A 12,154-nucleotide genomic window follows, 5' to 3' on the forward strand; every position below is an offset into this window, starting at 1 on the left:
GGGGTTTGCAGTCGTTTATCTTCGTATCCACGAGCTGACGCTGGCGAGGTGGCCATTTATACATATTCAGCATATTCTAATGACATTCAGAAGGCAGAGTTTGCCGTCTCGTGGCGGAGGAGGACCTTGAAACGAACACAAAGAGCTCGTATGTCACGCCGCCAGGACGCCGCCGAGCCGCAGACGGCGCTCCCTGTTTGGCTCCGCCATCAGATCAGAAAACACCACCGCTTTCAGTTTGACATTTTCATCTGCAACACTTTCTCTTTTCTGAAGTCATCACTTTTTTTTTTTTTTCTGGAAGAGAAATTGAATTTGCATGAAATATGCTCGCACCAAATTGCATCTGACTCCGGGAGGAGGTAATGCGTGGCAGTCGCCCCTGCCAGGAGTGATTGTTCGGGGAAAAAACCGCGAGACGACGACGACGATGATGATGTTGATGAAGTATTCTTCGGCGCTGGAATCGAGCGGCGGGAGCAGAGGAGGAGGTTTCACACCTTCGGATTATCCGGCTCGGACGGAACAAACGTTAAAACACAAAAATAAACTCGATCAGCGACAGGCGGCGTTGACACTCACAACGCCGAGTCAGCATTTTGACTTTTCTGCACAGTTTGAGTTATTTTAGCTGTTCTTCTATCAAAACATTCGGCTGCTTTAGCTTCTATACTTCAAAAACTGGCTCTGTTTCTGTCTTCTTAAGCTACTTTTAGCTTTTAGATATTTAATATTTATATTTTTAGCCAGCTAACGGTGTTTTTACCTCTTAGCTACGTTTAACTAGCCTTTTGCTAGCATTTTGTTTTTTTTTACCTTTTTTATTCGTATTTTGCTTATTTTAGCTTCAGCATCATTCTCACCGTGCTTCATAAGAAATAAAACATTCTCGTCCGAACGCGCAGTTTCGTTTCTGTTTTCAGGGGAAATGAGATTAAAACCCGGCGCCGTTTTCTTCCAGTAAAAAGCTAAATCTGGAGTTAATTCCTCCACGAACAGAAAACGGTTCGTATTTATTCCTCCTGTCCAGTCGGGCGGATAAAAAGCGACACCTTCAGAAGGTATTTAGGTCGAAGTTTTTTACACACCGTCAGTTTTTACAGCGAAGAGCGAAGAAAAACAATCTGTGGCCGAAGTTCTCCGTCTGTGGAAATAAACACAAACACAACTAAGAAGAAGAAATGATGCAGAACGACGTCAAAGATTCATTTTATGGAGGAGAAATGTTTAAACTCCCAGCATGCAGTTTGTTTCACACGTCTGCTGCTAATTATGTGTTAAATGTTTATTTATCTTTAAAGAATGCTCCAAAATACTAACTAGTACAAGTACAAGTACTCGCAGACGTATGTAAACTGATCAAAAGTTAAAACTTTTGACTTCTGAAAACACAGATTTTTAAAATTAATTCACCTTTTTGTTTGGTTTGTTTTACGTCGACAGCCAGAGGCGGGTTTAGTCTTTCCGGGGCCCTGGGCAAACATGGGGGGGCCCCCCTCATTTACTTTCCTTCTCATCCAAGAACTACCTGTTGTTCCAAGTCTGACCCAAAGACAGTTTGTACTTTTAGATATTTTATTTTATTTTAGAAACTACAGATTACTGAACTGTGGACGTCCGCTCTGAGGACATATTTGATGAAATGGCTCGCCGTATCGACGCCGACGAGCTTCTTTTAACGGCTGCAGGAAAATCTGTGTTTTCAGTCACAGAAAACACAGATTTTCAGTTGGACTCGCACCTAATTGGTAAATACAACAAAAACAGGCTTATTTTAAACTCATCCAGCCTTTTTTAATCACTTTAATGAACTTTAAAGGCTTTTAACGATGTATAAAACTGACCACATCTTGAGTTTAAGTCCCCAATGAAAAATGGACACGATGCTGATGAGATGAGTCACCTGCAGCCGTTAAAAGTCACCTGTCTTATCTGCAAACAACACTTTTCTCAACAATCCTTAAAACAAACGGCGTCGCTTTTCTGTTTCCTGTGAATCTGAACTTCCAGCTTCTTGTCTTTAATGTCGTGGATTTCTAAAATAAAATAAGATATCTAAAAGTACAAATTGTCTTTGGATCAGAATTGGAACAACAGGTAGTTCTTGGATGAATTGGGGTTGAAATATGATGAGAAGGAAGGTAAATGAGGGCCCCCCCCCCCAATGTTTGCCCAGGGCCCCAGAAAGACTAAATCCGCCTCTGGCTGTCGACATAAAACAAAACAAACAAAAAGGTGAATTAATTTAAAGTTCAGTTCAGTTTGTACAACCGGAGGAGTTTCAGAGAATCTGTAGGTTTGTTAAACGCGGCGGCGGCGGCCGGCAGTGGCATCTGTGGGCTAACAGATAAAAAACAAAACAACAGAAAGAAAACCTGATTATAATCAACATTATGTCCTTTTTTCATCACAAAGACGACCTTAAAACAAACCAACACTAAAATTTCATTCCTGCATTAAAAGTTTAACTTTAATCATTTCAGATGATTTTTTTAATAACGTTTCACCGCTCTTTGACACAATTACTGCTAAAATCAAACCAAACAGGAAATGATTCTGACGGGTTTCCTGGGATGTAAAAGGTTAAAAACCGCCTCGTTAAAGATTCGTTAGCTGCACTTCCTGTTCGCCCGTCCTTTTCTTTGTTGGTCTATTTCCCCCCAACGTTTCCCTCAAAGACGGGTGAAGAATTAAATAATCCGTCCACGCCGGACCACGCCCACGTCCCTCATTGGCTGAAGCCTGAGGCCTTGGGGGTGGGACAAGTCGCCTGTCAATCATTAAATGAGCGTTTCTTCCCTGAAGGCCGTCTGTTTGGTGCGGCGGGCGAGCCGCCCTTCATCGGCTCCACGCTGTCAAGTGCCTTCCCTCTGGTCAACCACCCGGCCTTCGGAGCACTGTACACCGCCGGAGCGGGCCGGCCCGAGTTCGGAGGCCTGGGCTCCATCGGGATGTCAGCGGCTCTGGCTGCCCACCCCCAGCTGGGAGCCCTGTCCGGTAAGACGCCGACGGTTCGAGTCCCGAGCGGTTTTTTTTCCCGAACCGGAGCGCGGCTCCTGAACCTTTTCTCCTCGTTGTTCCTCAGAGTGGTGGCGAGCGGCCGAAGCCCACGGACGGGGAGCCGCCGCCTTCCTGCCTTCATTCATCGGCTTCCCGTCGTTCTTCGCCCCGCACATTCAGCCCGCTCCGATCCGGACTGCCGGCAAGAGCAGCCACGAGCCGCCGAAAGGTACCGAACCGAAGAGCCGGCTCGTCCTCTGAATCCTCGGATAGATTTAATGACTTCTGCCTCATAATCTCTGCTCTTTTAATTTCTCTCTATCTTTTAATTTATCTTTTATTCTGTAAACCGGCAACGTTTGATGAGATACGAGCATAAATCTGTATTTTTATTAGCCTCGTTCTGCTCTCTCTTCCAGATATTCAATTAGCAAAGTTCCCTCAGAAGATTAGGGCCGAGTCGTAACCATTTCCTGTTTTCCAGGGGTGAACGGCGCCGTGAACGGCGGCGGGGTCTGTCCTCCCACCCCGCAATCAGGGAGCTACTCCGCAAGCCCGGCTCCGGCGCCAACGAAGGCGAGCAAAACCCCGGAGCCGGCGAGCAGCCCGCAGAGCGAGCCGGCAGACGCCGCGGAGAAGACGACCGCGAAACCGAAAGAGAAGGTCGGCGATGAGGTCCGAATCCGCGGTGAGCGAACGCGACTCGTTTCCTCGAGTGAAACGGTTTTATTTCTCATTCCAGAAGGCGAGAAAGAAACAAGCGGGCGCCTCGTTGGCGAGCAACAGCGAGTCGGGCACGTCCTCGGACAGCTCGAGCGACGGGTCCCTCAGCAGCGACCTGGAGGACCTCGCCGAGGACGACGAAGACGACGACGAGGACGAGGACGACGAAGAGGAGGACAAGCAGAGCGAATTATCCGACTCCGAGAAGAGGACGAAGAAGAAAGCAAAGGTGAACAACTGCTGAAAGTAGCCGAAGATCAAAGATGCAAAACGCTAAAGTAGCAAAAGGCTTCTTCTTTAGTTAGGAAGAAGCTAAAAGTAGCAGAATGCTAAATATTTATCTAAAAGTAGCAAGCTTTAAGCTCGAAGTAGCAGAACAGCAGCTAAAAGTAGCAGAAGGACAGCTTAAAGCTAAAAGTAGCAGAAGGATAGCTAAAAGTAGCAAAAGAGCAGCTAAAAGTTGCAGAAGGATAGCTTAAAGCTAAAAGTAGCAGAAGGATGGCTAAAGACTAAAAGTAACAAAAGGCTAGCTTAAAGCTAAAAATAGCAGAAGGATAGCTTAAAGCTAAAAGTAGCAAAAGAGCAGCTAAAAGTAGCAGAAGGATAGCTAAAGGCTAAAAGTAACAGAAGACTAGCTTTAAGCTCGAAGTAGCAGAACAGTAGCTAAAAGTAGCCGAAGGACAGCTTAAAACTAAAAGTAGCTGAAGGATAGCTAAAGGCTAAAAGTAGCAAAAGAGCAGCTAAAAGTAGCAGAACAGGAGCTAAAAGTAGCCGAAGAGTTGAAGAACGGTGTTTCTGAGGAAGTCAAAGTGATCTCTGTGTATTTCTGTGGGAAATGTTTGTAATTAAAGTGAAATATTTTGAAAAGTAAGAAGTTAAAAACAGCTGAAGCTGAACGAGCCGAAGGTTTTCTTAGATAAATGGTTAAAAAGCTCAGAGTCTGCAGAAGTAAAAACTGCTGACTCATCCCGATGTCCTCCGCAGGTTCTGATTCCCAGCGACAGACCCGTCCCCGACAGGAAGGCGTCCTCCAGCCCCCCCACCCTCCTGCCCCTCCCCCGCTCCGTCTCCCCCCCCAGCTTGTCCCGAGCCTCTCCGCTGCCGAGCTCCTGGTCCCGGCCGGAGGCGCCGCCTCAGCACTTCAGCGTGATCCAGTCCACGGGCCTGGCCTCCAACCCGAAGCCCCCGGCGCCCCTGGCTCCCCTGGCGCTCCTCACCCAGCCCCGCAGGGAGTCCTCGCCGTCCTCCTCGCCGATCGCCCTCACCACGTCCCCGAGGGTGTTGCCAGGCTCCGCCTCCCCGAAGCCCCCGAAGCTGCTGCCCTCCTCGTCCCCGCAGCACCTGCCCCTCTCCCTCTGCTCCTCGCCCAAACCGCTGTCCGTCCCGTCCCCGCCCCGCTCCGCCCTCCCGCCGTCTACCTCCCCGAAGCCGTTCGGACTGACCTCCACGCTGACCGGCGCGCAGAAGGCCTCGCCGAAGCCGCCGAAGCACGCCGCGCCCGGCGCCGCCAAGTCCAGCAAGCGGAAGCTGCTGGAGGCGTCTCTGGCTCAGATCAACGAGTTCCGGCTCAAACAGGTGACAGAAGTTTCCTCCTTTTCTGTTTTCAGCCGTCTTCAAACACAAACGAGTCGGCAGTTACCTCACAGCGAGCGGCGAGAAGTAATTACAGCCGAACATTTAGCTTAAGTGAGTGAAGTTATCCCAGCAAATGGGCGGCAATAAAATTCTTCTCTAAAGCCGAGCAGAGTTCAGCCTGCAGCTCCGTAAATTTGGAGCCTGTTAGTTTAAAAAATCAACAGCTTTTCCTGCAGAACCACGGCTGACAGCTAAAACCGGAGAAACAACAGCTAAAAGGCTAGAAAGACACCAGCTAAAAGCTAGCTGCGGCTAAAACCTCCTAGCGTGAATCCTAGCTGATTTATAATGAATAAATCAAATTTTTTCTACTCATTTAATAATTTATTTACTCATTTTTAAGTAAAATGGCTCCTTTTTAATCTTAACTTACATTTACTCATTTTTTCTCCTTTTTAGTGTTGTTTTCAGTCATTTTTGATGTTTTTTTTGTTAAAATCGTTGCCTCTTCTGAGGTTTTTATCAATCTTTTATACGTTTCTCTGCAGAAAAACACAAGCTAAATAAGCTAAAGAAAAAAGCCAAATTCTAGCTAACTCAAAAGTAGCAAGAGGATTGCTAAAAGTAGCAAAATATAAGCTGAAAGCTAAAAAAAGAAAACGCTAGCTACAAGCATTTTAGCAGCAAGATGATATCTAAAAGTTGCTAAACATTAGCCAAGTCAAAGGTAGCAGAACGCTAGCTAAAAGTAGAAAAACACAAGCTAAAAGCTAAAGAAAAAAGTAAAATGCTATCTATGTCAAAAGTAGCAAAATGTGAGCTGAAGGCTAAAAAAAGAAAATGCTTGCTAGAAGCACTTTTAGCTACCATTTTGCCACTAAAAGTGAAAAACACAAGCTAAATAAGCTAAATAAATAAGCCAAATGCTAGCTAAGTCAAAAGTAGCAAGAGGATTGCTAAAAATAGCAAAATATAAGCTGAAAGCTAAAAAAAAAAGAAAACACTAGCTACAAGCATTTTAGCAACAAGATGATATCTAAAAGTAGCCAAACATTAGCCAAGTCAAAGGTAGCAAAACACTAGCTAAAAGTTGAAAAACACAAGCTAAAAGCTAAAGAAAAATGCAAAATGCTAGCTAAGTCAAAAGTAGCAAAATATGAGCTAAAGGCCATAAAAAGAAAATGCTAGCTACAAGCATTTTTAGCTACAAAATGCTAGCTAAAAGTAGAAAAACACATGCTAAATAAGCTAAATGCTAGCAACAAGCTTAAAGCAGCAAGATGGCAGCTAAAATTCCAAATAAATTTTTGATAAAAGCTAAAAGTAGCAGAAAGCTGATCCTGTAGATGATGACATCCTGTCAGATCTCACTCTCAGCTACTACCACACCGAATTTCAGCTCCAAGTCTGTAGAATTAGCTGAGCCACAGCTAAAATACAACCAGAACAGAATTCTCTCTCATGTAACTGGACTAAATTTAAGTTATTTTTAGCAAAGAAATGTAGTTTACAGGTGGAACAACCTAAATGTGTCACTGTTCCACGTCCTGCCAGTCAGTTTGGATTAAATGATGATTTTTGACGCAGATCTGAGGGAAGCAGAAGAATCGAAGGCACGAACTCGTCGATATGAAGTAATTCTGTGAAAACCGTTTCCTCTTTCTTGTTTCGGCAGCAGAGAGAAGTTTACAAAGAGCTAAATTCCCCCCGTGGTTTCAGCTCCGTTACTGTATTTCATGGTCTGTGAAATTGATTTGTTTCACTTCGCATCACATCAAGTTAAAAGTGCGGCGATGAAGTCGAAACCCCCCCCCCGCTTAAAACTCAGACTGAACCAAACATGTCGTCGAATAAATAAAAAATAAAAGCCAGGAGGCGATAATGACGTCGCAGACTTTTACAGATAAACTCGCTCAGAAACACTGAGTCATCGTTATTTTTCTAACCCAACGTCGAGCTAATTTAGCCGTTCGAACGTCAAAACCTTCGGCTCATCCAGGAGACGGCTGCTGCGACGTTTGGTTTTTGTAACTTTTATGCTTTTCAAAATATTTAACTTTATTTACCCCACAGAAATCCACAGAGATCTCCTCAGTTCAGCCGCTGCTTCTCTTTTAACTACCTTTAGCTTCAAGCTAGTCTGCTAATCACTTAGCTAGCCTTTCAATAGTTTTAGCTTTTCGCTAACCTTTGGCTGCTTTTATCCAGCGCTCTTTCTGCTTTTACCTTTTAGCTCATTCTTTGCTCCTCTTAGTTTGTTTTGTTAGCCTTTTGCCACATTTAGCTTTCAGCTAATGTTCTGCTTTTTCAGCTGTAACAATGCAATTTCGGCTTCTTCGACGAATGTCGTTAACGACTCTCGGCTACTACCACATCATGTTTTAGCTCTGTAACTGGCCGAACTGTAGCCAGTTTTGCGGCTCCTAAAGTTAATCAGCTTTGGTTGATGAGATATTTTGCTAACAGACTCACAAAGGTTAAACCTTCGGCTGCGGGCCGTAGCTATGATAGAAGTTCAGCTTGTTGTCTCGTCGCCTCCATGATTCTAACCTGGTTTTGTCCCCCGTCCCCTCTGTCCCCTCTGTCCCCTCAGACCCTCATGTCTCAGGCGCAGATGTTCCCAGCCGAGCAGAAGAAGCAGCAGCAGGGTCCAAACAAGTCCCCCAAGAGGACGTCGCTGTCGTCGCCGGCTCCGCTGCCGCCGGCTCCGCTGCCGCCGGCTCCGCTGCCGCCGGCTCCGCTGCCGCCGGCTCCTCCCCTTCCGCCCCAGAACAATCACTCCAACCTCTTCCTGTCGAGCGCTCTGCTGGGTCTCCCCGAGCCCCCCCACCCCAACGGGGTCATCCAGACCACCACTCAGGACGCACCTTTGGCCCTCATCACCAAACCTCGCAAAGACCCCGCCTCCCGAGGCAGGTCCCCCCAGCCCACCGCGGACGCCGGGTCCATGCCCGTCAACCTGAGCACGGGGGCCGGCCGGACCCAGGCCGGCGCCCAGGCCGCTCCTCCTCCAACTACCTCGCCCCACGCCGCGGGCCACGGGTCCAGGAAGACCAGGACTCCCCGGAGCAAAGGGCAGACCCCGGGCCCGGGCCAAGTCGACCCTTTAGCTGCCTGGAAGGGCTTCTCCCAGAACCACCTGGTCCAGTCTCTGGTGGAACTGTTCCGAGGAGGAGAGTCCGTCGGGATTCCCGGGGTCAGTATCCCGGGAGTGGGAATTCCCGGGGTGGGAATCCCCGGAACGTGTAACCCTACGGCTGCTCTCCCGGCCAACAAGGAATCTGACGACTCGGGAGACGAGGACGACGACGACGAGGACGACGACCTCGAGGAGGAGGACGAAGAGGACTCTGACGACAGCCTTTCAGGTGGGCGGAGTCTAAACTCACAGCTAAAAGCAAACAACAGCTAAAACCGCTGCAGGAGCTGAAGCTAAAAGATGCAGAAGCTAGCTACAGTCAGAAAGGAGCAAAACACGAGCTAAAAGGCAAAATTGGCAAAATGCTAGCTGAGTCAAAAGTAGCAAAATGTGGACTAAATAAATATGAGCTAAAAGCTAAAAAAAGAAAATGCTAGCTGGAAGCACTTTTAGCTACAAGATGGTAGCTAAAAGTAGAAAAACACAAGCTAAATAAGCTAAAGAAAAAAGCCAAATTCTACCTAAATCAAAAGTAGCAAGAGGATTGCTAAAAGTAGCAAAACATAAGCTGAAAGCTAAAAAAGAAAAGGAAATGCTAGCTACAAGCATTTTAGCAGCAAGATGATATCTAAAAGTAGCAAACCATTAGCCAAGTCAAAGGTAGCTAAATGCTAGCTAAAAGTAGAAAAGCACGAGCCAAATAAGCTAAAGAAAAAAGCTAATTGCTAGCTAAGTCAAAAGTAGCAAAGTATGAGCTAAAGGCCATAAAAAGAAAATACTTGCTACAAGCATTTTTAGCTACAAAATTCTAGCTAAAAGTAGAAAAACCCGAGCTAAATAAGCTAAATGCTAGCGACAAGCTTAAAGCAGCAAGATGGCAGCTAAAATTCCAAATATTTTTTTGATAAAAGCTAAAAGTAGCAGAAAGCTGATCCTGTAGATGATGACATCCTGTCAGATCTCACTCAGAGTCCGTGTTGAGGACGACTCTCAGCTACTACCACGCCGAATTTTAGCTCCAAATCTGTAGAATTAGCTGAGCCACAGCTAAAATACAACCAGAACAGAATTCTCTCGGCTTGTTTATGTTTTTCATTAGAAATCCTGAATTAAAACTAAAAAACATAAATTTCTGGTTTCGGCTTCAGAGTCGGACAGCAACTCGGACAGCGATGTGTCGGCGAGGAAGGCGAAGGAGCTGAAGCCGGCGCCGTCCGGATCGGCCAAGAAGGAGACGCCCCCCCACCGGCTCGCTAAAGGTCCAGAGCTCCTGAACGCCTCAGCCAATCACAACGCCACCAGCTGCTCCCCCCTCAACCTGCAGGTCATCAAGAGCCCCCCCACCGCCACCAGCTCCAGTGCCTTGGCCTACCACAGCCCCGCCGGCTCCTCCTCCTACAGCCTTGCGTCTCCGCTAGGTGAGAACCGCCGAACACGGAACTCTGGGTTAGGTCTTATTAACGACAAAGACGTCATTAGGAAGAAGTTAGCCTTCCTTGACGGATTGCGTGTCGCCGTTGGTTAAAATCACTCAAGGACACGAGACGAGACACGAGCTGTCCAGGTTCATCTAAAAACCTGTTCACACCTAAAAAGCTAATTCCTGAAAAACATTGTTTTTTATGTTTATGTCGTCATAATTATCCCAAATAGTCAGAAGAAATTAAAAACAAAAGCTTCTGTCGCGGCAGGATAAGATTCTCCAACCAGGGGGGTCTTTGGGGGGGCCAGCAGAGTTATAGAGGGGGTCCTTTGCCCCCCTCGGCCCCCCTTTGGGTTGCACCCCTGCCCTTGGGAAGATTTCGAGACATTTTGAGGACGTCCTCACTCGTTTTGTTTGCTAAATTTTCCCCAACGATGAGACCCTGGCCTCAGGTCGATTAGCTGTGGCGGCCATCTTGAATCGAAGCACATTTGTTGTCATGTAAAAAAAACGGAGCTTCTGTTTTTTTAAGAAACGGGCAGATAGATAAAAAGAAGAACCCAAAATACTTCATCATAACTGAAGACAAATGAATATTTACACACAGATGTAAACTCGGAGTGGATTCAAGTCTTTTATTGTAAATAATTGTGGGTTCCTGAAAGAAACTTTGAGTGTTTTCATCAGTAGATTTCTAAAGAAAACCACCGCTGTGGAAATAAGTTCACACTTTCAGTCAAAGAAACATTTCAAGGAGAAAAACTGGGATAATAAAAAATAAAATAAAATCACAGTTTTGCATTTTTTTAGTTTAGTAAAATCAAAGGTTTCAGAGGAAAAAAAATGCATCACTGTGAGTGAAAGTCTCGGAGACGCAACTCAGCAACAAAGTCCCGGTAATCTGGTTTGGACGCTGCTTTCTGTTTGATGGAAGGTCGAAGCGGCGTTCACGGTCGAGTCTTTCTGAGTGACAGGGAGGGGTTTGAACTCCCGAGTCCTCGGGAGGTGAGGTTCGCTGCTGTGCCAGAGAAGCCCCGCCCTTCGTCCTCAGGTGGGGAAGGAACAGGAAGGAGGCGGCGTGTTGCCACGAGTCAACCGCAGGTCCTGCAGCGACACGCCCGGGAGACCTGACAAGTTGTTTGGCACGGAAACGAGATTCGTTTCCGCCGCGGCGCAGATCAGAGGCGCCGCCCCGCCAGGAAGACGCTCAGCAGGTGTTTCTGCGCCTGAGGACAAGTCTCCCCAAGTCCCAAGACTTTCCTCTCGGGTCTCGGGTCGAGTTCCGCGTCAGGAAGTGAGTCAAGAACTCAAGAAGAGTCAGGTCCTGAGACAAGATGTGCAAGTCCTGAGACAAGACCTGCAGGTCCCAGGTCAGGACCCAAGTTAAGACCTGCAGGTCTTGAGTCAAGTCTCTTTCCTCAAGTCCAAGTTCCAAGTCCTAAATTTAGAATTTTGAGGCCCAAACAAAGACTCGGAGCGATCATGTAATTTAATTTAAGATGGAGGATAAATAAATTCTGATTGGACCAGAAGCTCCATTCGTGTCTTCTTGTGATCTGTTGTCTCCCAGTGTGTCTTCTTTGTCTTCTCATGTCTCTCCGTGCATCTTTGTAGTCTTTTTATGTCCCCCAGTGCATCGTTCTTGTCTTTCATGTCTTCTTGTCCTGATTGTCTTTTTGTCCATCGATTGTTTTGCTCCTTTCTTTGAAACTTCAGCTGATATTAAAGTCACTCTGGAGCTGGCGTCCCGTTTGTCCCGCTCATTTCGTCCCCCTCAGTTTTGTCTCTGGCTGATGCTGGACCCGTCTGTCCGCAGGTTTAGGGAAGAGGAAGAGGGTGATGGACGAGAAGGAGTTGACGGCGCCTCTGGAGTTGGGGTAGGTTCCTGCGGTTCTCGTGATTCCGCTCTGAGTTTGTCGTGTTTCAGTCGGAGCTGAGGTGTGACCGTCTCTGCTCTTCACGCTGCGTCTTTCCTCCCCAGGTGGCGGAGAGAAACGCGGATCAAGTCGCTGGCCGGGCGCCCTCAGGGCGAGGTGGCGTACTACGCCCCCTGCGGGAAGAAGCTGAGGCAGTACCCCGACGTGATGAAGGTACCCGAGCCTCATCAATAATCCAGGATGTTTGTGGGCGACGCGATGAGCAGCTCGGAGTGGTGTTTGATTCCGGACACGCTGTCTGATTTATGGCTCTTTTATTTTTAATAAATGCAAACTGCTCCTCCGTGTTGCCCGCAGGATTGCTTGTGTTTCCGTGTTTGTTATGAATTGTTTGCTTCTGCTTCAGCTTCCCTCCCC

General features: G+C 47.1%; 1 protein-coding gene across 1 annotated transcript in view; it reads left to right on the forward strand.

Moving 5' to 3' along the window:
• baz2ba (bromodomain adjacent to zinc finger domain, 2Ba) overlaps nt 1-12,154 on the forward strand; it is a 118,322-nt gene that overhangs the window by 78,732 nt on the left and 27,436 nt on the right. The window contains exons 4-12 of the mRNA XM_037979909.1: nt 2,806-2,997; nt 3,086-3,229; nt 3,485-3,663; nt 3,743-3,952; nt 4,708-5,298; nt 7,892-8,666; nt 9,586-9,855; nt 11,677-11,737; nt 11,842-11,950. Of these exons, the coding sequence (XP_037835837.1) occupies nt 2,806-2,997; nt 3,086-3,229; nt 3,485-3,663; nt 3,743-3,952; nt 4,708-5,298; nt 7,892-8,666; nt 9,586-9,855; nt 11,677-11,737; nt 11,842-11,950 (2,531 nt within the window). The remainder of the gene's footprint in view (nt 1-2,805; nt 2,998-3,085; nt 3,230-3,484; nt 3,664-3,742; nt 3,953-4,707; nt 5,299-7,891; nt 8,667-9,585; nt 9,856-11,676; nt 11,738-11,841; nt 11,951-12,154) is intronic.

This window comes from Kryptolebias marmoratus, linkage group LG15 (assembly GCF_001649575.2).
Source record: "Kryptolebias marmoratus isolate JLee-2015 linkage group LG15, ASM164957v2, whole genome shotgun sequence".
Taxonomy (NCBI): Eukaryota; Metazoa; Chordata; class Actinopteri; order Cyprinodontiformes; family Rivulidae; genus Kryptolebias; species Kryptolebias marmoratus.